The sequence below is a fragment of the Hippoglossus stenolepis genome, chromosome 3, assembly GCF_022539355.2.
Source record: "Hippoglossus stenolepis isolate QCI-W04-F060 chromosome 3, HSTE1.2, whole genome shotgun sequence".
Taxonomy (NCBI): Eukaryota; Metazoa; Chordata; class Actinopteri; order Pleuronectiformes; family Pleuronectidae; genus Hippoglossus; species Hippoglossus stenolepis.
In genome coordinates this window covers 30,061,151-30,086,679 of record NC_061485.1, presented here as the reverse complement: position 1 = coordinate 30,086,679, position 25,529 = coordinate 30,061,151, and the positions used below count along the sequence as shown (strand labels likewise).

Sequence of the window (25,529 nt, the reverse complement as noted above, 5' to 3'; positions counted from 1 at the left end):
GTCCCCTTAAATTTTTTTTCATTAAGATGCAGGAATATTTCTCTGAGAAATCAGTGAAAATTTTGCAACATAATGTTAAAGAAAGTGATAAAAGTTCCTGAATCTGCCCCCTGATTCAGTCACGCCCCACAACATGTCACAGATCTCAGAGCAGTTTTAACGTAATCCTCCACACAAACAAACAAATAAATGCAGATGAAAACCTAACCTCCTTGGTGGAGGTGATAATAATTTTGTGATTTAAATTTTCATGAATATTTGTGTTATAGTGATATTAATGAAAGTAATGAGCTCTCAACAGCAGCAGTGGAAGTGGATCAGAGTTGACGTATCTTGATTCTTTTGTTCTGCATCATTATATGATATTGTGGATGTTTACATCAGGGTTTCAGTCTCATTTCCAGAATCCTTGCTCCCCTATTGCATGTGATTATTTTTGTCACGTTTTTTTCTTATTGATTTCTAACAAGAAAATCTGCAGTATTTTGCTGTACAGGATTGGGTATTTTAAATCAATCTTCTGTTTGCGATAGAATAAAATTAATTGTCCCTTTTCATCCACAACAATATGACGGCAATACTACATCAACATGCTTTTGTTGTTTTTCATGCCAATAATCTCTTTATGGTTGAAGTTAAATATGTGTAAACGGATTACACAACCAGTAAGAAGGAAAAGATAGTCATGGGTCACAATAATAAAAAAAGGCCAGCCAAGCAGGATAGGTTAGATTGACTGTGTGTGACTGTTCAAAACATGCTCTGAAAAGGTTTCACTTCCGTTTAATGATGTCTGTAAGCAGCTTAGAGTCTTTAATAATTACTGAGAGAGAGCATTTTGTTTCCCTGCTTCGTTTCTCTGTGGTCTAAATCCTCTATGAGCATTCCCAGCGCCTTGTTGCCGGGAGGAAGCAGCTAACGACACTAAAGCCACCATCACTGCGAGAGGAGGGAAATACAAGTTTAATGGAGACTTCTCCTTTGTCAGGTCCCGCTGGTTTATTGATGAGGGCCGGCAGGGTGAATTGATTGAGGACACACATGTCATCTCTCGGGTCTCTATCACCCTTTTATAGCCCCCTTCCATCCCTGTTTCCCTCCTCCTTGTTAAAAAGGGAGGTTCGGTGGCATTTGTTTGATTAACTTGTCTGACAAAAGTGACAGCTGCTCACGGGCGTATGTGGATGAGTGGCCCAGTGCCGCTCCCTCTTTGTACATCTGTCAGAGCCGGAGCAGGGCGAGCGGGGTGAAAAGAGACAAATTGGACCCAAAAAGAAGGCCATTCACCTTCTCCAGACCCCCCTCTGACACTCCACCCCTCTATCCCATTCAGGTGCTCGGCGGGACCCTCAAGTGCTTGCTGGCTTATTCCATTTTCACTCCCCCTATAGAGTTCCCCGAGCCCACAAGTGTTTTAGCCCTCTTTTTCCTTCCCTCAGTCCACCCCTAAGCGGCTCTTTGTAAGTAGAATGGCTCACTTTTCTCAGGGCCTGAAGCTGGCGGCTTTTTCTCTCTTTTTTGTCCACCACAGGGCCTTTCTGTCGCTCATTGTATGTTTACTCAATGACTGGTCGCTGACCATAATTCCAACTGTTTAGTCCCTCACAACATGAGCCCCCAACCCCCTGCCCCCGCCGCCCCAAATATACACCCATCCCTTCTCCAAACCACTGTGTTTTTTTAAAGTTGCTCCTTATTTAGTCCCTCATGTTCATTGAACTGACACTTACTGGTAGAAGGACATGGGTGTTTTGTAAGAGACCTAGATTGGCGTCTTGAAAGGAAATCCAGACCTGAGATAAACATTTACCTTTCTCCTGTGATACTGAGCTTGGGGTTGACTGCCATTCCACTCCTCAGCACTGCTTCCTTAACCAGCCGTCTGGCTGAAATGCCCACTGAGCCTGTTTTGTTGCAATCCCAGCTGTGCTCAGACTGCGGTCAATGGTCAGCTGCAGTTCGCCTTTTGTGTCACCAACAGAACGTAAACAGTTTGAGAGCTGTGAGCCCAAAACTTTACTTTCAGAGCCCCTGTGCTCTTTCCTCCTCCTCTAACATAACCACTTCCTTCAAAGAAAACAGGGGAACAGAGCGAGAGAGTCAGAGTGCAAATGTGGCTTGATCGGAACAAGTCCAGTTTATGTGATTGGCCAGCTGAGTAGAGGTGTTAAAGTGGACGGTCGTTTGGAACACTGAACACATAACCTTAAGTTTAGTTTTAACCTCGGTTGTACGATCTAGTCCATTTGAAGCAAACTACAGCAAACTGGGGCCCTAAGTGCACCCCCACCATAATAAAATTAGATAAACTGCAGTCGCCACAGGCATTATGTTTTTGGGCTGCACTGCATCTGTCAGGAACATCTCAAGCTAATTTCTTTAAATACGGCACATTCACACTTAAAGGTCAAGGTTACCTCACAGAACACATTGTTGACCAGAAGTGAAATATGACACATTTGCAAACAAAAACCTAAACTCAAAAGGTAAAAGTTCAACTTCACTTTGACATCATATTGTCCAGGAGAAACCCCCCAAAATTGGACAGTTAATAGTGAGGGTGAAACTGGAAACAAGGGGATAGTGAGGGGGATGACAGACAACAAAGGCCCCAATACACAATCAAAACTTAGATGTTGTAATATGGGATGCATGATCATTACCCCTTTAACCCTTTGCCAGGGAACTCTGTGACCAGGGGTTTGAGGTTACAAGATCATCATTTTAAAATCAATCTTAAACCATGTACAATGTTAAATACACTATTGAAAGCGTTCATTTCTTTACCCTCTTGGGTCACAGCTAAAAAGAGGATAAAACCTATCCTCAGACACGGATTCTCATTTGTTATGCATGCTAACTACTTACATAATGAAGAGCAACAGAATATCAAGATAGGAACAACAAGTCTTGTTATTCTGTCAAATGAGAGGTAGAAGAATCCTAAATTCATTGTAATAACTGATGACAATGATAAGCAAATGGGGGTGTGAGTTACTATGATAATTGAGTGTCGTTATCAATGGGCCTCTGCTGAGCTGGTGAGCAGCACTAGAATAGGCCAGCAGTGGACTCATTCATCAAAAGCTGAGCAGGTAGGATTAGACAAACCCTTTGTCAAAACTTCTAACTGCATAATGCCTTGTACCCCCCACCCCCTCCAAAAATACCAACCCCATCCTTATTTGTTTCTTTGTTAACCAGTGTAAGCATGTGTGTTTGAAAGGAAAAGTAGTGTAGCTTTATGGCACTCAGCAGCCTTCCTTCTTCACAAGGAAGCCTGTCACTTGGCATTAGTGTTACCGCACCAGCAATCATCATTCCATGCCTCCTGTTAATTGTAGACACAGCTGGGTCTCAGCAGGACATGCTCTCTCTCTCTCTCTCTCTCTCTCTCTCTCTCTCTCTCTCTCTCTCTCTCTCTCTCTCTCTCTCTCTCTCTCCCTCTCTCTCTCTCTCTCTCTCGCTCTCTCTCTCTCTCTCTCTCACACACACACACACACAGAATACCTCAGCTACTTTAGAGGAGAGTCACCAGTACTGCCCCGCGAGTGTGAGGAACACCTCTCTCTGCATCCACTCTCCCAGTCACTGGAGGAGCAGCTGAGCAGCAGTTTTATCCAGACAGAAGCTGTTTCTGTTTATTTGCAATTACAACTGACAGGTGTTGTCTTTGACTTCTGTGTGTGGTGATTTTATCAGATGATATCCTGCTTCTGAAGTCAGCTTAATGTGTCATATGTCCGTCAGTTCAATTGTCAGAAAGTCAAAAATGACAGAAAAAGAAAAATATGAATTCTGCTGTATTTAAATACTCTATACATGAGAATAACGTTTTTAGCAACTATTTTCAACTCAGTTTTGCACATTGACCACACACAGTCCAGCCAAACACCAGGTGTGGCTTTCATTACCTTTACTTCTATTGGATGCATCCTGTCATTCCCCGTGCTATTCGATCCTTGATTGTGTAACACTGCTTTGGTTCAAGCAGTATGACATAATAATGTTAATTGATATATCAGTGTTGAAGATGGTTTAGAGGTACATGTGATGAATGAATGCTGTAATAGCCACAGCTGTGAGTAATGGTTCTGTACCAACAGCTGCTCTGGCATTGCTACAGAACCTCACCGAATATCATCATGTGAATAACTGTGGATTTCTGCTGTGTATGAGATTTATAAAAGTAAACCATGCATGTTCAGTTTTACAAATCTGATAAGAGAGTGCCTTGCTGGTTTTCAATCCACAAAGTTCTATCCGTGGCTCCAAAATAGCCGACACTTCAAGTGCAGCATGAGTGGCTGTATGGATTTAACCTTATCACTGAGGGCTGACTCCTCCATTCACAGTTAAGGATGAGGTCCACTGTACATCCAACGACATGGAGGTTAGTTCATTAGACACTGCTAATTTCTCAGTATTTAGTCCTGTAAGCAGGGAATCAACAACCATTTCTGCATTAACATGTGAGTACTTGTGTATACTGTTTTCACTTAACCTCAAAATGTAATGTTGACCCTGCAGGCCAAACTTTAACCCTTACTCAAACCACAACCAGCATGGTTCACCTTAAAGATGAGTCCACTGATCACTATTTACACACTAAATGTTTTTTATTATAAAAAGTATGCGCTATTACCACTTTTCCAATACAATAGTTTATTTATATTTTTACAAAATCAAGTCAATACTTATACACAACCTTACAGTTAAATGTGATTCATTTCATTTGAATTCAAGAAGAAAATCATATGAGCTACTTGTACCTCTGTTAAATTAGTTTTAACCCAAGAAACGTAAACAGGTTGAAATATACTGGTACTGTAAAAGATAAAATACAACACAACATTTTAATTATAAATTAAAACAGTAAGAATTTTAACAAACAAAATGTAAACAAGACTTAAGTCTCACCAAAATGTTCGATGAAAGTTAGTTCTGATTCAGCAGTGGATTTGCACACACACACACACACACACACACACACACACACACACACACACACACACACACACACACACACACACACACAGAAAGAGAGAGAGAGAGCAGCAGAGGCAGTAAGAGGCAGAGTCCCAGGTTGCTTGTAATCCCTGTGTACCCCCTGTGGTGAGGCCCCTCCTCAGCTCCTACATTCCTGGCTCTCAACAGCACAAAAGCTCCTGAGCGGCCCCACAAAGGAGGGGCCTCTGACCTAACAAATCGGTTGGCTTGCTAGGCTTTGTGTGTGTGTGTGTGTGTGTGTGTGTGTGTGTGTGTGGGGGTCTGTGTGTGTGTCTGTGTGTCTGTGCGTGTGTCTCATTAGCCCCTTTCACTCGTATGCACTTTTATGACATCTTTATCCAACCTTTGATTAAGAGCATTGTCTTTTAAATTCAGAGTTTGCAGGTGTATACAGAAGTTCTGCAAAACTAGATATTTCTAAAATTGATGAATCAAATATATAAAGCAGATGTGATCTACTCTCTGGACGAAATGTTTGTATTATGTATTTATGTTTTTATGTTTGTATAATATATAGTGATCTTACACAGATTTCCCTCTTGAACTGCTGTCAATCTGATTGTTAACTCGCTCAACTCCTGCGTTCACTCTCAGAGTTTCATGTAACTAATTAAGGGAGCTTGTTTTTGACCCCCGCCCATCTGCACTCAGGGGTGGTCAGCCTTCTTTTAATTGAATATGTCCTGTCCTATTTAAATGTACTGATTTATTTGAATAAAAAAGCAGTCGATAACTGCACTTATTTGATTTTGCAGTATTAACCACAACCTGACAGCCCTCTCACCACAAATATAGATACAAAAGGAAACAAATAGCACGACCTGAAGCTTTTTACCAAGTAGAAACCCCAAAGTCAGGGCCACCAAGTAGTGAATCATTTCCAAGTGCTGAATTGTGCTGACCAGTAGAGTCATATGAATGAAGCATTGATGTGGACATTTCCTAAAAGATCCAAGTGTCAGATTGCGACCCATTCACACAAGTTAGGTCCATGCCATACATTTATTTATATTTTGTATAGTAATGTTGACAGTGCAGCTATGTAGCTATATGGGACTAATTCAATAAATAAAAGTGATCCTTTATATATGTATTAAATAATAATATATATTTTATTTTATTAAGTGTGAAAGTTGTCCGCTGATAGAGAATCATTGCATTTCTAGTGAAACTTGAAGCCACCCTCAAGTCTGAAAAGGCCAGTTCCCTTTCATAACACTGGAGCAAATATATGCAAAAGGGGTCATGAAAGAGGTGAGTAGGTGGATGGGGAGGGGAAATATGAGAGGTGTGCCATTTTTTGCATCGGATCCTGCTGGTGGCAACCCCCGCCAAGCGCCATGCGAAGACTTGGGTGTGAATGCTGGCTTCAAGGCGAGGTTTGTGTGTGTGTGTGTGTGTGTGTGTGTGTGTGTGTGTGTGTGTTGCAGTGGGTGGGGGGGGTCTGGTGGGATGGGTGGGTTGGTGTCAAATGGGGGCAGGAGGTCGCTCCTTCACCCGGCTCTCACTCGAAGGGGGATGGACCGGCAGATGTATATGTTTGTATGTGGGAAGCGTGTGCGTGGCAAAGTGTGGGACGTGCATGTCGCCTGTGTATAGGTAGAGGTTCATCAGCATGTCATAAGGTGACAAAACACACACAAATGCACACACAAAGATAACCCGGTTGAAGAAACGGAGGCACTTCCTTCAGATGGAACTCGTTAGAGTGTCACAGATTTGATCCCTGTCGGGTTATGGCATTATGTATTCAGAGCCATATTACGCTTGTTTTGGCTGTCAGCAAGTGCTAGCCCCCTGCTGATCCCCATGCAGCCTAAAACAGAGAGCTTGGGTGTACTCGTCTGTTCTGATAATTTTCTTTTGTTGGGTCCAGCCAAGATGAACAAAGCAAGAGGGGCCATCACTGTTCATTTGACAAGCTTAGCAAGTGTCAGCGTGGCTTTTAACTTTATCAACGTACAGATGCTACGATGTCTAAATCCTGCCCTGAAGGACTGTCCCTCCTCAGAAGTGAAACTGTGGCCTATATACTTGTGGATGTTTCCAAGTGGAGTCAGTTTGAAGAGTGTGTCAGAGAAGGTGAAAAGATTGCTCCAGAAATGTGTAAAGAGTACCATTTGGAGGGTAAGAGGGCTGAGGGCTAAAGAAACAAGCATCCTTCCTGTTAGGAATGAGAGCAGATCAGGATACACCATGGCGAAATGAGCAGAAGACCTACAAGATGTCTATGTAAAGAGACATGCCTTATTTATTTATTAGTTGTATTTATTGATTTAATGCATATGCATTGTGTGGGTAGAGGTTCACAAATACAGAAATAATAATTAAATGAGGAAGCATCGTCAAGTGACAGATTGATATTAGGATCACAGAAATGAATGGTGCGATAATGTCTGTTAAATCAGTAGAATAGCAAAACACAGGACAAAAACGTAGAAGAGGTTTAAAAAGAGTAACTCACTTTTATTTCATGGAAAGTTGTGTCTGACGTATCAAACATTCTTAGAATGCACACCTCATGCAGCAGTGTTTGGTCAGGTGTGTGGAGGTGAGAGAAACTATCCATCACTTTCCCAAAGTCAATTCAAATTCAACTGATTGCAAGACTAACAATGTTAAGTTCAGTAGTGGTTGTTCGGTTGGCAATTAGAAAAGTGCTTATGGTTGACATTGCTCACCTAAAGGCTGGATCCTCTGCTGTAGTTCCTGGCAGTTCCAAGTGAGTTCTCAGATTTGTTGTGGTTGAATGTAAGGCAGTTTCTTCATAATTTTACCATCCACGGTGTACAACTCAAAATTCTTCCTCATACAGCCTCTAAGATTCTTTGGTGTCTTCATTATCTTATCAGCACAGCTACACTCACTTAAGCTGTTTTCTCATAAGAACTGTGAAAGCGGGGACAGATTCAGGTGCAGACATTGTTTGGGGTTGTCCTTTCACACAAGCAGCACACAACCGGAGATTGTCTGTGTCAGGTAATTTCACACCTACCAGAAATATTCCGTTTGGTTTAGGTGAGGGGTGGCGACTGGATAGAGCATGCAGGAAGTCATCAACATGCCAACTTGATTACTGTGATTTCTCCAGACAATAACCAACTCTATACACAAGGCTCAATCGGACATTACACAGTGTTTATACAAGGAAGGTGGCATTGTAAAATCTGTTTGATGTCCTGATCAACCGATTCGGACATTTGCCTTCTCACATTAAGGTCCTCTGGGTAATGTCTAGTGTGCATGAAAGCAGTTTTAGTTTAGTAATAAGTCAAAATGGGTTTTAATAGGTCAAGCTGGCAGTTCCTTTTAATACCAAAAGACAAACAACAATATCATTCAAATGTTTTAGGCAATTTGAATCTTAAAATTCTCACCAACCACAAAAATACCAGAATGTATGTGTTTGGTCAAATCCTAGATTCATTCAATGAACCCAGACATACTGACACCAAAATATGAAAAGACAGAAGACAGTGTGATGGACTGAAGACAGTGGGATGGACTGAAGACAGTGAGATGGACTGAATCCACAGAAGAACTGTCTGGTTATTCAATAAAATCCTGTCACATTTGACTGCTGTTGAGAAAAAATGTACCAACTCACTTTTGATGTCTGTGTCAGTTTTGGATGAAGTCAACTACTGAAGTGTAATGTTGTATTTACAACTGAGTTGTTGAAGAATTTTCAAGTTGCTTCATGTCTGACTGACCAGGGGCCTCATTGATAACCAATGTGTACACAGAAATCAGTCTGAAAGACACAAACAAAAGTTGAGATCTATTAAAAGAGGAATGTAGATTGTGCGCACTTCCGCAGTACGGAAACTCTGGCCCATGGGTATGAACATTTTTGAGATGCAGATGTGAGGTGGTGAATTGAAGCCATATTATAAATCCACTTAATCAAAAAAAAAAAAGCCAGCAGTGCTATTTGTGCTTGCGAAGCATAACTGTTCCATAAGAACTTTCAATTGTACAAGATCTAAGACAACCTAAAGCAAATTATATAGTTTTTAATAATATCTTCAGTTGCTGTTCTGTACGGGGCACTGGAGGCCACTAAATTAACTTAATAAATGATCTGTATTTACGTCAAACTTCCATTTTCACATGATAACCCAGGGTGGCGGTTAGAATACCACTGATTGTCGTGATGAATTTGTAAAGGTGTGGAGCAATAGGTCCGACTACTGTAAAAATAAATACTCTGGTGACACTTGTGCATCGAGGTGCATAATGTTTGCTGCACTGATAGAGGACTTCTATGTGAACAGAAGGAGTAGGAGACAACGAGTGTTCAGAGAAGAATTTCAAAAACATTTCCTGGCCCATGACGATGCTAATCAGCGGATTTAGATTCTCTAGAGCTGTGATCTTGGATCTTTGTGCTGAACTGTGTCCAGTAGTAGACAGACTGACCCGACATAACTGACCCATCAGAGTACAAATACAAATACTATTCACCACTCTGGGTAATTAACTGACAGGTATGTGTTTGATATGATTAACACTGTGTAATATTTACATTTCTCCCTAAAGCCCCTTTGGGAATAAAATAATTCTGTTAAGTTTTATAGATCAGTGATATCGTAGCTGTCCCTGAATGTAATAATACCTGCTGTTTTGGCTGAGATTATAAACATGCTTAGGATATACAACAAGTTAACTCACATTCTGACAGTGCAGAGTAATTCTCTTTTTGCCCCCATCTTTAAATCTGACCACTTTTTTTATTTCAGGCAATGTCCTCTGTCGTATACACTCTCACTGCATTATCCTCAGCAGCAACACATTGCTACTTTGTATTTTCTTTCATTAGTGATATCACTATCACTAATGTGGCCACCAATCAATCAATCAATCTGTCTTTCTTCACCTAAACCTCTCTCACAAGTTCCACGATTTCAGTGTGAGAAAAGGTGTGGTTCTTTTAGCTTGATGCCATGATTGAAATTAAACCATTGGTCATCAGGGTCATTTAATATTTAGTAGTTGCTTTGCATTTACCTTTTGCACACATGCACTTTTAGTGTGAATCTTACATACTGTTTCATTATTGTGGCCCCATTATTGTGTTTGGAATATGCAAAATATGTTTTCTCCAAGATGAAGTTGAAAGAACATAAACCTATAGGGTTGTTACACTAGCCGGAGGAGTCCCATCTATGATAAGCAGCGCTAAGTATTGAATGAAATAAAAACTTGAATAGAGAATTGGGAAAAACACTTTGAGAACCAGGGGTCCTCTCCCACAGTGGAGCCATAGGGACACTTCAGGCAATCCTTAAGAGTCAGAGCCAGGCCGGTGCATCACTTAGGCTGTCATCTATAGTGAAACAGCTGAGAAAATGAACAGCTGTGCACCTGATTGTGCATGCAACTCCAAGCACAAAGCCCATCTGCATGGAAGCATCGCCATGATTGCTTTCCTAAGAAGATGACTCTCACCAAGACAACTTGAAAATAATGATCTTCACAAGGATGAAAGCATCAGTTGTGTATTCAGGGATTGGATAATCACCCTTGATCACAGCACAGATTGAGGACTTTGGTGTAATTCATATCTGTGTTTTTCTCTTCATGGAGAAATATGTGATTATCATTATTCAATTGATTATATATACAGTAATGTCTGCATTTAACAGATACTGTTTTCTCATGTGCTGGAGGGTGTGTTGAACAAACAACATTTGTCTAACAAATGAAGTTTCTGTCAGGTGAACCACCTCTCTAAACCAGACAATACATGGTAATCCTATCATTTACCTTGACACCATGGGATTCGATGTCACCAACATAACCATACAATGACCACTGTTTGCATCCTGGGTGAAGAGCGTGTTGAGAACAACTGAACTGAACAGTATCCAAAATTCCAGACTGTCTAGCTTTAACTGCAAAACTTCTGCTTTGATCAACATTTTCAAGGCAAGTTCTCCTAAGCCATTGTTAGACATGAACAGCGGAGAATGTCTGAACAATGGGGTCCGGACTTTCTCCTGAGTTTGCCTTTAGCAGGGGATGTTCTGTTCAGATGTGTTCACAACAACACAGAACTCTCCACAGCGTTCAGATGAAGGGTGGTCCGGCAGCCAAAGGCAGGACGTAACATAAGAATTGTGCTGCAGAGATCACTTGTTTTTGTTTACAACACATCAACACTGGCGTCTCCCGTAACGCCAAGTTGATATATTTGTATTCTTACATTTTTTATTTTATTTTGCGTCTGTCACGTTTTAGGAACATCATCAACAGAACCACCAGCTCCCTGTAGATCCTCTGGAGAATCTCCTGTTGTTTTCTCACATCAGCTCATTCACACATTCTCTTGAGTTTTTACTTGGGTGCTGGCAGGAGAAACTCCAGAGAAAGTTAGGAGCCTCTCATATTTGCGCTCTCACATACAGCTTCTCTGGAGAATTTCGGGAGATTATCCGCAGATCAGTGCAATGTCTGCAGCTTTAATGAATCAAAGTGAAATCGCATCAATTTATATACTCCAATTCAACAACTCACGAGTTTGCATAACGGTGCTGTACAAAGCTGGACCCTGAAACTGTAATTGTAGTTTTAGATATCTAATGAGAATCAAAGCTAGTCATGTACATGTCCTCTGAAAGATCTGCAGTCACTTTCATTTTTTTAAATGTGAAACTGGCAACAAAAAGATCTTAAAGTTGATGAAAATCACAGGCATTATGTGTAGACAAGATGTCCCTGACAGACCTCCAAAATGCCAGTCATGGCAGGAAGAAGACTTGTGACATAACTGTCAAGCCTCTTTTTATATAAAATGAAGAGGAGTGAGGCAGAACAGAACACAAAATGGCTGCTGCAAAAAAAAAATGGCTGCAGATGGGAGCCGTGTGGCACGGTGTAAAGTCTAAAGAATTACGGACAAGCAAAGGAGGAGTGAATGATGGAAAGAGGGAGAGCAGCCAGTCAGTGGATCAGTCACTCCAGGCCTGGCCTCTCGGCAGGGGGTTGTGCTCGGGGCGAGATCACAGGCCTGCTGCCACGCCGAAGCCTTCACAGGCACACAGCGACAGATAGGAAGCTGCTGGCACCAGGTCTCCTCACTGATTCACCCCATCACTGCCTCAGCACAGCCATCTTCTCTTTCACACATGTTCCTCTTACTGAGCTTGACCTACATGTATCTGCTCTCCTCCTTTACGTGGAACCTCTGCAGATCTGAAATAGTGATGGTCTGATTAACTGTTGGTAAACATACACGATCTACCACTCAGATTAAGCAAATTCATGTGCAAAAACTCAATGTGATTCATTTTGGTTTGTTATTGTGTCTCTAGTCTAGTTTCACCACAATAGGTCTGGTCTTACATATATGTTTGAACATAAGCAAGCACATGTCTATGTTTCCGTTTCTTACACATTAAATACTTGTGGTGTTCCTGTCAAAAACGAGAACTTTAAATCGGTCTGTTAAATTATTTGAAAAGATTAAGGGCAAGGCTGTTTGCCAGTTCTTCCTCCCCCTACCTAAAAATGTGAAGTGAATCAGAGTTTAGACCCCACTTTACAAACACTACAAGACAAAGGTAGTTGACAGGAATATATTTATATACGTTTTTTCACTTATACCTACTTGCATTGGATGGATGAACGGACTTCATCTTGAAAGATGACACCAGCTAGGCAGTGATGAAGTGCATAGTGCTCTATCATTTTGATAAGGATAATAATATATTATAACTTAGTAATTATCACTTGATTTCTCAAACATAATCTAATCCCCCCCCCCATACCCCCTTAATTTATCTTCCCATTCTTCTCTCATCCACTCTGCTGTGACCCTGACTGTTGAAAGTCAGTCTGCTTCTATTAGTATCAGCCTGTGCTCATCATTATCCATCAATTAGACTGGCAACAGCCAGGGCCCACAGAGTAACATCTGCAGCCTCTCGGCTTTCTGCATGGCCTCGGCACTCTGAGCTTGCTGTGCCTCGCAGAAGTCGCTGTTTACAGAAGGCTTGTCTAAACAGGGTGTGAGCCAATTTCAAGGTTGAAGCCTGTAACACCTGTGTTCATTATATTAACAGGACTAGGGCTGACTGTGGTACCTCCGTACTTTATTAGATCTGACTGAATTGTGCATCACAACAGTTCAAACTGACAGCGCTAGATTCTTTATCCTGTTCTGTGTTAGGATTATATACCTTCTATACCTCATATATGAGCTGAAAAATGAGCCTTTGTAACTATAACCTAATGTGGCTTCTGTTGACTCATTAAGTCAAATTTCTGCTGTTTTATTTACATTCTTGCACATCATCTTTTTTTTATTTCAGCTGTGGACCAATGTTTTGGGTTCTGAACCAATTTACTCTTATTTGAAATGCTGTGAATGGTTTAAAAGTGTGTGAACCGGAATGGAACCCACTCCATGTTAGTGGGAAAGATTAGCTTTAGGAAATAACAGCACTTTGTTTAGGTCGGTGGGGGTTTTGGTTGAATATAAATAAAAATGCCAGATGTCACTGTGGGATGTTTCAGTATCAAACCAGAGTAGGTTCAAGGTTAGAGTCTAAACAGAACCATAAAACACTTGGATAATGCTGAAGTCACTACAAGTGGATATTTTAATGCAACAGATTATATATTTGGTGGAAAACATTGTCTGTGAACATTTTACTTGTTGTGTACAAAAAAGCATAATTGCTGTTGTAGGTGAGTTGTATATTGCACTGTTGAAAGATGGCAGTAAAGGGGAACCCAGTGCTTTAGAAAGTGATGCCAAGGGGTCTTGACCAAGTGCCTGCATCTGAAGATTTGGGTCTGAGACTTTGTGTTGATTAACACATTTCTGTCAATGAAGAAACTTTAATAGTCAATACTGCTAAACTGACACCTAAAAGATATGTTGCATGCACTTTGACAAGCCAATGGCAGTCTCAGAACATGTAGCCTGTGAGAATATTAAGCTTTTTCCCTCATTAGGATCTCCATTAACTGATGCCTCATTGGCTGCTGGATCTTCCCTATGCAGACTTAAATATATCCTTAGCCTATGGGATAATATCTGATTGAGCCCCACATGACAAGAGTCGTTTCTGAAGCCCAGGCAAGGTTGTGTGGGCATCACAGTAGAGACACACTGTTCTTAATCAGTTGCTAATGGCTTGATGAGGCTGTGTGACTGACATAACATGAACATCTTCAGATTAGAGACGTCTTTCTGCTCTGGGTGCTCCCTCAGATCCACTAGGAAGCTCAGTGCCATGATGATACTCTGGGGATGACATCACACACGTTTTCTGCCAAATTCACCACAAAATGTTGTTGGATTACAGATGCTCATGGGAAGGGTTGTGGATTCATTGCTTCTTGATGTGTGTGTGTTCTGAAGTAAACAAGCGTTGCATGCATCTCGTGAAGTATCAGATGAGGATATGCCTTGTGTGTTTGTGTGTCTGTTACAGCAATGGTACACCAGCACTATGAACCTTTTAGGAACATGGCTGACTGACCGAATGGACCTTCAGCTCCATGTTTACCAGCTGAAGATTCTCATCAGGATTGTCAAGGTGAGAACAGCTGTTTTGCACTTTTCTAAACCACATTTTAAAATGCAAACAGTATTGTTTCTCTTAAGCTACTGCTTAATGTGGCACTTTTTGAATCGGCAGATGTGTTAATAAATAACGTTTTTCTCAAGGACTTTTGACCACATTCTGAAATAAATCAACAAATCAAACATTGTGTAATTTAGTCATTGATTGTTCTTACCCAGGACCTTCCCCACTAACCAGTAACCACTGAGCCACTCTAACACTCAATGTAATACCCATCCTGTTGACTTCCATACTGACTCAGAAACTCTCCATGAAGAGAATAAAGGCTTCACATCCTTTCAGCTCTCAGAATTATGAGATGTGACCTATTTTATTATAGTTGGATGTGATTCAGTTACTGATGCAAAGCGAGGTGATAATATCAAGGCATGATGATGAAACAATTGGAACCATGACAAGTCATCTCAATTCACTGTTACACATATTTTGTTGATTAATCATTTCACATCCTCCATAAAGATCGCTGCCATGTATGAGATGTTAGTACGAGGACAGACAGCGGACAACCACGTTTTCAATGCAGCGTGTTGATCAGGAAGGATCCATGGGAACAAACCTATCATGAACTTGTGGGGGTCAGCATCATGGATCATTTGTTAACATTGATGTCTCAAAATAATTGAAACCTATAGACCTTAAGTGTAAGGAAAATCTTCCCAAAAAACAAACCTTTAGCAAGGATAAAACATAGAAACCACAGAGAGAGTCGCAAGTGAAGGATCCCTCTCCCAGGATGGACAGAAGTGCAATAGCTAGGAGCATATCCATGTATAATGGAGCATATCAGCAAAATAACTATATTTACAGTGTTTAACATACATGGAGAGGTGTATCAATGTTTAATGTATTTATACAAAGGAAAAAGTCTGACAGAGATGAAGGGAGCGGCAAGGATAATTGTAATGATAGTGGTATTGCCATTAATAGTAGTAGGCCTATATGTGAGTATAGTGTATATCTAAGCAATCTAGATGTCATAATAACCCACGATCAGCTGCCACCACGATTCACGCTCCACAATCCACAGTCCACACAGCAGCGACCACGACCCAGGAAGAACACCATCTTTTTTACAAACCTGCTGAAGATCTTTTTTTAATTCCTTTCCCAAACCCTTGTGATTCTTTTCTTTGTGATAGAAAAAGTACCGTGACTTCCGCCTTCAAGGAGTGCTGGACTCCACATTAAACAGTAAGATGTATGAAACCGTGAGAAACCGACTGACCCTGGAAGAAGCCACTGCCTCAGTGAGGGAAGGAGGGATGCAAGGCATTTCCATGAAGGATAGTGATGAAGAGGACAACGGTAACTAGACCCACAGGCCTGTAAACATCAGGGATGTCGTTTTTCAGAGGGTGAGAACCCATGCAGCCTTTCCATTAGGTCAAAAAATACATTTGACCTAACATCCAACTTGGTCCTTCCATTATTTGCTTTTTCAGTTTGTCATTCCTGTAATAGTCGGGATAATTTCTATCAGAATCAATACTAGAAAACATTTTGTGTCTATAAACACTTGGAGGAGCTAAGTCTGTCTTATCATTGCTCGTCTGCCATTAAATTCAAAACTAAAATATATCAGCCAAGAACTAAAGGACAAGATGGGACATTACATTAATCAAACACTGATCGATTGTGAGGGAAATGGGAGCAAAGTTTTGAGAATTATTCAAAAGAGGCGAAAACAGGTCAATAGTGTGAGATCAGCACAAATATGACCAGGGACACTCGTCATGCAGAGCAGCCTCATACATAAGATGATAACAAAGCAGGTGATGGCATCTACAATAAGTTTTTTGAAGGCATAAAAAATATTACATTGTACCTTCATGTTGTGCAACCGAAAATGTCTACGGTCTTTGTATGGGAGCTTTGCTGTTGCTTTTGCTAAGAGTTCTCTGTCACATTCTGAAAAGTACAGACCACTGTACCGTGGTTCCAAGTGAAATTGTGAAACTGATGAAAATTATATGTTTTTTGTAAGCCTGCTAACAAGTGCATGATCATCACTGTTGAAGTCATATTGTGATTGATCCAAGTGGTTCCAGAGCTGATGGTTTCACATTAGACTGAGCATCCCCTCCAAAAAACAGGGTTAAAACTAAAACATTCAAAATATTCCGTTTTTCCCAAATTACTTGTGGATGATCTCAAGCAATATTGATGCCAATTTTGTTCCCAAGATTATGAACAAGTCTAGAAATGTGTGTCTGTGTTATCCTAAAATATGTGCAGAGGGTGCAGCTACTTGATGTCGCATTGTTGAAAAGGATGGAAACAATTGTCTCATATTACTTTCTTTGTAATGGGTCTGCATCATTTTTTCATGACGTGCTTTGATTGTCTGTTCTTAACCAACTTTTCAAAACATGCCACACCTGAAATCCAAGAAATAAAAAATCAAGTTCATTATCAACAATAAAGCTGACTGATGCAAAACTAACAAACTAAATGGACAAAAAACACAAAAACATTCAGCCTTCAAATGTTCATGTCTGAAACAAGCATCCCATTGTTTCCCCTTGTTGGCCTGACACCATCACATGGGGTTCACTTTGGTACATGGCTTTCTTGGGTGTGTTACTCCCACTGAACCAAACAGTGACTGCTAGATTAGCTCTTTATAGGTGGTTGGTGATGGCAGTTTGTCATTTACCTTGCTCACATTACTTTTCTTTACCTTGACTTGACTTCACTGTAGCACTCAAGTTGTATTTCACTGTGCATTTAATCTGCACCAAAGTTAACAACTAGCCTTGCTTTATGTCACTGGTCTGCGCTCTACTGATCATGATTTACTGGTCTTACTCTTTGTCAGATGGCAATCCACTGTTATCAAGGTCCCACCCAAACACCCACCCGACCTATCACAATTAAAACCAAACTTATGAGAAAAGGTCAACACATAACACTAAAATAACAGAAACTAAATTTTGGAAAGTTTTATTTGCTGTGGACTTGTTTAGCCTGTTATATGTCCCATCTGCTAACATGGAGGGGTGGGGTTTATGACCTATACAGCATTCAGCAACAAGGGGGTGATCAAGATGTTTTGGCCTCACTTTTAGGAGCTATCATCGTGTCCATTGTGACATATAGTCACTGGTTTAGAGTAGAGTAGCTACAGCTGAGGCTTATACTCTCCCTTTACAGGTAGAGAAGAATTCACCAAATACTCTTTCAGTTGACAATACTAAGAAACTGATAGCAGCCAATGGGCTGCATTCAGAGCCGCCGCTCCCACCACGCGCCTCACGCACTGCGTGTAGGGCACCAAGTGCCTGAGGGAGCACCACAACTATGACGCCCACCTTTTTTATGGTGGTTTACTTACTTGTTATTAATTTCTAAAGTTTGAGTCAAATTCCTCACCATTTTTTTCTGAGCTTTATATGACAGTTAAGAACACAACCTCATCTTGCCCCTCCCCTTCTGACTGTTGCCTGGCCCCTGACCCCTGCTCTCCCGTCTCCTCAGCGTACAGCCCTCGCTGCTGGCACACTCTCAAAGTCCAGTCTCTGTTGCAAACTGACCGAGCTGCTGTATGAACGGTTCCATGTGATGCAGCAGCTCATCAGAACAGGACACAGACATACGGTGGACTTTCCCTTTGAACAACACAGATCAGCTGTTCCTCTGATGTGAGACGCTGTAACTTAGGGAACAGTGGGCTGTGCTCGTAGCCATGTTGTTTTGTGATGTGATAGTAAACAGGGAGGACTTCTTTGTACTTCTTCACAGAATGTGTTGTGTGTGGGCGTGTACACCCTCTAGAGTTTCAGGGAATACTGCAACAATCAATATGTTGAGCACATAAGGTTTTTCATGCCAGTGATGACATTAAATATTTTGTGCAGTGGCATTTAAATGCACAGGTAGCACTCTAGGAAATATTGGCTGACTGAGATTAACTGTTTAAATGGCCGGAGTGGCCACTAAGAGAAAAGCTAATTTCTACATAATATGGTCATACAGTCTAAGTTCAGTAAAAGATCAGAAATGTTTTAATGCACTGGGGCACATAATCATAGTCTGTACAAATGTTTTAGATGTCTAATTTGGATTATAACCACATAGGGGCCATGGTAGTTATCATATTAACCATATTACTCTTAATATGTTTTGTTTGACAAAACCTCAATTTGTAAAGTAACTAGCAACTATAGATTGAAAATAATAGTCGAGTAAAAAGTACAATATTTGCCTCTGAGATCTAGTGGAGTAGATGTTTAAAGTAAAATGAAATGGCTACACTCAAGTAAAGTATTTCCTCAAATTTGTATACAGTAATTGAGTAAATGTACTTAGTTACATTCCATCATTGTTTACCAACACCTGTACAAATAAAGAATAATAATAATAATAAAATTATGTTTTTATAGGAATATATGATTTGATTTCCGTTGTTCTAGTCTGTTAGTCTATATCTAGTTTCGTATATGGGTGACTGAAGTTTATGGGGGGGCACCACAAAGCAAAATGGCTAGCAGCCTGGCAGGATTATTTATTATGTCCTACAAAATGAAAGCAGTGGATGGGAAAAACAACACAATGAGGACTTAAGCATTTGTTAGAACCTTATGGTCTAAAATCTGTCCTGGGTGTTTCGTCTGTGAAAAGAAGCTGAGGACAATGAAGACAGAAATGAATCATCCTCTGGAGAGCAGGGATATCCACAGCAGGTTTCAGAGCAAATAGCAGTTAATGTATCTTAAGTGTTGGACAGATGGATAGATGATTAATGATAAATGGTAACTATTCGTAAAGCTTTTCTTGATGACCACTCAAAGCCATTAACAGCACAGTTTCCCCTGCTCATCCATATGCAGTGCATCTATGTGCTGCACTTTCTCTATCACACATCACTCACACTGCCAATACAGCCATAAGGAGCAATTTGGGTTTCAGTATCTTGCCCAAGGACACCTAGGCACTCAGAATGGAGGATCCGGTGATTGAACAACCAACATTCTGGTTAGTGGACAAGCCGCTCTACTCTTGAGCCGCAGCCGCCCATTAATCAGACACTGCCAATAGCAAAGGCAAAACCTCCATTATTTAATTTGGATTAACATTTGTGTCATGAACCTCAATGTCAGTAACTTCAGATGACTCTACATTAAGTCAGTGAAATCAGTTTGAACCTTGCACAAGGAGCCACAAGACACACACGTTCATTTTATCAACCTGTAGAAGCACACAAAGACTTGTTGCATGTGATATGGGATTGTGCCACAAACAAAACGAGGGCACAAATTCATGAAAAGGTTTAACCAATGTGTAAAATATGTAGCGGAATGGTACTGTGTGTGTTTTGTGCAGTGAAATTGAGAGGATGTTAGATTAAAATTCTTCCATTAGAGTGAGTGAGCTGGATTGATCCTTTACAAATAAAGTGATACAGTGTCACTAATTTTAGAACTGTGTCAAACTGCCTCCAGATAAATAGTGACAACAGAAGCTTTTTCCTGTGGTTGAAGACACTAACTGCCTGTGGTCTCACTTTTTAAATGTTGTTACTTTGATTTCCACACCAACATCTCTTGTCGCCTTCTTTATTTTGGTGAGTAGATACATTAGCAAGGCAATACACATGTAGTTTGGTTGTTCACAACGATAGACCTGTTTTTAATTCATTTCACATTTACAGTTTTAAATCAAACTTTCAAATATAATTTGTATAAAAAAGTTAGTGTAGTCTATTAATCATGTTCCTGTGAGTGCCCTTTACTTCATTTCAGGATGGATAATGGGGCTAATCCACATTTTTATAATGGATGACAGGAAGTGAAGTTTGCCTGTACTTTCCCTCTGTCAACTGTGTTCTATACTGTGCTCCTAGAGCCATGTGTTGTCCTGTATGCAAGTATTGCATGTCCCCAGTATTCACTCCCCAAAGTGTTTTGCTGTTACCAGTGGGTTCATCATGCTTCTGCCTTGTAGAAGAACCCACTGATGCCAAGAAGATACAAATAAAGGTAAATGGCAAATGTGCAAAGAGCTTGTGACCTTATTTATTGTTGTTACTTTGAAATTACTTATCATTGTTAATTCTAGAGAGAAATCTGCTGAAACCCTCCTGATGATGTGTTAAATTTTGCAGTTATTTGTGTGATTTTGTTCAAAGAGCCAACCACTTGGACTGCACAAGGATGTTTCAGCAAACTCCCAAAAAAATACATATTTATTCATCCGTGCCACTGACCTCCCCTCCCCCACTGCAGCATTTTCTTAAGAAAGAGAGTCTGAGATTAATGCACTGGATTAAAGCATCAGGCATCAGGCATCTTGAGAGATGATATTACTGTCCAGAAGGAGATTGAAAGAATTGCCAGAGATCAAATCAACAATGACCAAAATCAAATCAAGAACCCAAGATGGAAACTAAGACCAAAAGTCGAGAGGATTACATATAATATAGTCCCAAATTAAAAGAAGACAGGATATCTTTTAATTATTTCATAGATGAGGGGGGGATAAATCCCTCCTAGGAGAACAAAGAAAAACACGATTTTGGATGAGAGTAAACTGCAAGTGAAATCCTACTTTCTCCCCGGATGATACTAAAGCTTGCTGCAAAACAATAGGTTTATTCATAAACATTCATAATGGTCACAGCTAGGAGGCTAATGCCGTAACAGTAATTTAGAGAATGTCCCTTTACTTTGTGTTACTTAAAAGAACGTTCGGAATCTGGGCTATAATAATAATAATAATAATAATAATAATAATAATAATAATAAGTATTATTATTATTATAGTATCATTATTATTATTATTTAGACATTTGTTTTTAATTTCATGAACATGTTAAACATATGTATTTGAAATGAAACTTGCATTTCAAAGGTTGATTCCTGTATTTTCCTTTGGTGTATGTAAGCTGGTAAACTATTCATCATATTTCTCATACCCAGTAATTCATGCACAGAAATAAAGGCTGATGAACGATATGAAGCAGAGTAGAAAGGAGAACGGGCTGTTTGAGTTAATGCAACAAAGAACTCATGCTCCTGACCTTAATTGTCTCTACAGAAGCTATTCCCTCATATCCTATACATTTGAGAATAATCAACATCAAATACACAAAGCAGCCCACCTATTTTAAAATCCAATATGCAGAGCTGCTTCTGAATATCATTCATTTAATTTCCCCATGAATATCCTGACACGATTGGGCAGTTCTGTGCGAGAGGCAACACCAGGATGGATTAATGTGCCTGGAGTTTTATGCCGGCACGATCTGAGCTTCTTTGGCTTTTAAGCTCCAATCAAGTGGGGAAATGGGAAATGACAACAGTATCAAAATAAAAAGAATCTCCAACTGACTATCACGGTGAGAACTGTTCCTGAGTCTGTGCGCTGACAGGCCACTGCTGTACTGCGGGGAGTCGTGTGCTAATGCGGATGTGAGAACAAGCCGTTCCGACACATTGATTCCATCAAACCGTCTCCGACATGATACGTGTGGATAATGACAACAGGAAAATGAAAAGATGAAGATAGAAATCAGCCCGTGTGCAGACATTCAAGCTGCCAAATAAATTGCCCTGTGATTTGTTCTGAAGAGGCATTTAATTTACAATGCTTTCCACTGTGTCCTTAAACGTAAACAGAGTAGGCCTACAGGCCCAGGAGATGTGTTTATTTTTATGTGGCTGCTTTGCGTGCCAGAAGTGTCAAAATTGCCTGCCATTTGAGAGGGCAGGTAGATGTCAGATCCTTTTATTAAAAGCGCCCCCCAAAGCCTCTTATGTTTCGCCTCCCCCTGCACCAAAACCTTCTTATCGTGGCCTTAAGAGGGGACAACAAGCCTGCTGATTAATTTTAGATCTTTTCCATGAAAAGAATGGCTTACAGTTTAAAGCAATCTCGCACAATGTTCAGGCAAGAAATGCGGGCAGATTGTGATACCTCAGGGATGAATATTACACAGGACTGTTTGTCCTGTTTCATGGTCGTATACAGTAAAAGCCCATATGGGGATCAACAGTATCACAGTCTTAAAGAGGGACTGCTGAGGCCACTGTTATTATTAGATGGATGTCAGGAGTTAATCCTCCCCCCTGCTGGCACATTTGATTGTGCACATCTCTTTTGACCAGATATTTTCCCCATACACACAAACTTTAACTGGAACTGCTGAACGTATCAATGGGAAAGGGAAACAAATCAGTTTGCAACAATTTTGTCTTTGACGTTCTCTTCCATGTGTATTTATTGGCAAAAAAGTATTAATTTAAGATTTGCACTTTTATTGAGGTTATTCTGATCAATCATGTTTTTTTCTAAAATAACACATTTAAAACATTTATTTTGCTTAGGACATGGATATGTGCATCTCAATATAGTAGCAATACAGTTACTTTTCTAACCGTATTGATACTATATTGTGACATATTGTATTGGTTAAATGTCCCTGCTGACCTGGAGATGAAGCTGAATCAGTGTTATGTACCTTGCCATTTAATATGATCTATGACACTATTACCAAGCTACATTGTGACTGTACCATAATACCTTTACATAGAAGAATTCCATTTTAAGGGCTCCAAAAAGGCCTGAGCTGGTCCTGTCAATGGACCTTTGAGATTTGAAAGATTTGAATGAATTTGGACAGGAATGCATCATCTGCATATTCCCTGCCAAATACAATTAGGCCTTCATTCCCGAACCATGTACGTCTTTGCAGCCAGAGCCTGTGGCAGCAGCAATTCATTTTGTGAGTTTAAAACCCCTGGCTGCTGCTGGACTGTATGTGCACTGGTGTTCAGAGGACTTCCTCTCTCCCTCATCACTGCCAAAGGACCTATGAGGGAGGCTGTCTTCAACTTACTCACTGCAGAGCCAGAGGCTGCACACAAACACACACACACACACTCACCTGTGTTGATCTATAAGAATTGAATAAATCAGAAGAAATCATGTAGGACTGCTTCAGTCCTTCACTGATGCAGAAATGATAAAAAGGGTCACAGTCATAAAAAACAAAATGCCCTTTGCATGAAATTCTCTTGTGGCCAAACAGTTCCAAATGCCTTCTCTGAGACCCTTATGACTAACAAAATGATGCCAAGGTGTGCTGTAACATAGTGACACAAGATGCCAGCAAACCAAAAACTGTTGTTGTTAAAGGAAGTTGAGTCATTTTATGTTTTAACTGTGGCAGCAGTACAGAGGAAACAACAACTTATATTTTCCTTAATTATCCTAATTTCAGGTTTGCTTTCTTAGCTGAATACAAATAAAGTGACAACAAAAGAAAAAAAGAAACCAGAGCACACTTTGCAACTCATTGTCTTCTCAGAAATAAGGACAATGCATCAGGTCTGCCTCACACAATTAGGGGCAGTGGTGTAGTGCAGGGTATACAAAGGCATACGGCATATACCCACTTATTTTTCAATCAGCATAACATAACCCACCTCTGAATCACCTGTGGTGCGCATCATACACTAATGTGCTCTCAGACTATTTTTTCCAAGGACAGTGAAAGCGTACTTTTCCCCTGATTAGTACTTGTTGCCATTGTTGGTTGGCTCGTTGATTGAGTGGTGATTGGTTAGTTAGAATAAGAATATCAGGGTAAGCCAATCAGAGTTAGGGTAGGGTGGGTCATGTCTGTGTTTGTCCTCCTGGGAAAAAATATGACCTGCCCTTTGCCTGACCACCTGTTTAACTCATTGAAAACTGCAACTAAATTCGTCCTCTAATGAAATTCAAACATGAAGAGAGCTGCCCAAACATCGGTTTCAGCAGAAAGGACCCCGTGCTACGACCTGGGTGCTGCTAGCCAGCAGCTCAGGGAGTGATGGTACTTCAGCGCCCACTCAGTCCCCCACCTACATCAGAGAGGATGATGATTGGTGAGCCCTTTTAATAAAATTACTTTTTTATAAATAGTTATAAAATGTATTAACGTTTTATAAATAGTTATTATTATTATTATTGTTATTATATAGTAATATTTGTAACATTTGAAAATGGCAACATTTATCAAGTAATATTTGCAAACTTTCCCTTATGTTAATTAATAATGTTAATTTGATATTAGTGGCACACTCTGGCCTACACTTCCTGTTGCAAATCAGCGGTTCTAAGTGACATTTTACAAAAGGAACTAATGGCCCATAGACTACTTGTACAATGAGAGAATAATTGTCCAATGCTCAAGTGTGAAATGATTGAGGTCTAAGGAATGACTCCAAATGGGCAATCATGTAGTTCTCATGTAGTTGTGTATCATGCCTCATTCTATAGTCTACTCTATGGGCCAGTGTTGATGCAACATGTCACAATCACATTTACACGTTTATCCCTTGCTGGACAGGTTTCTTCTGTAGCATAATTCAAGTGTATACCCACTGGGCACCACTACACCACTGTATAAGGGAGATGGCTAAAATGAAACTACTCTCTGTAGCTAATGTCTGTACTTGACCAAAGATGATTGGTTCTAGGAAACACCTCTGTTCAGATTGTAGTATTGCTATAGATCCAGCAACCCAGAGAAATACTTCTTCTCTCGGAAAATACAAATTTGGAGGTTCAGGAGTCGTTGACCTTGAATTCATATCATATTAATTTAGCATCAACTTCATTATTTTAATTTTTCCATCAAACACCTCAGAAAATTAAGCGTTTAAAGAAAATGGTAAACGGTATGAATTCACATAGAGCTTTCTGTCTTGATGACCATTTACACAAATATTCATACAGTGCATCTATGGGCAGCACTTTCTATGGGCACAATTTGGGGTTCAGTATCCTGCCCAAGGACACTTCAGCATGTGGAATCGGGAAGACTGGGATCAAACTGCCGACCTTCTGGTTAGAGGACAATCCGCTTTATCCCCTGAGCCACAGCCATACACTGTTTCTTTCACTATGGCTCACAGCAGTGCTGCAGTGTGTTTACAA

At 40.3% G+C, this 25,529-nt stretch overlaps 1 protein-coding gene across 2 annotated transcripts in view; it reads left to right on the top strand.

The window, feature by feature from the left end:
* Positions 1-20,607, top strand: part of cadpsa (Ca2+-dependent activator protein for secretion a) — a 171,814-nt gene extending 151,207 nt beyond the window's left edge. For both annotated transcript variants that reach the window (XM_035152991.2, XM_047339451.1), the window contains 2 exons: positions 14,457-14,561; positions 15,749-20,607. In XM_035152991.2, the coding sequence (XP_035008882.1) occupies positions 14,457-14,561; positions 15,749-15,922 (279 nt within the window). In that variant the 3' untranslated portion in view covers positions 15,923-20,607. The remainder of the gene's footprint in view (positions 1-14,456; positions 14,562-15,748) is intronic.
* Positions 20,608-25,529: the final 4,922 nt, after the last annotated feature.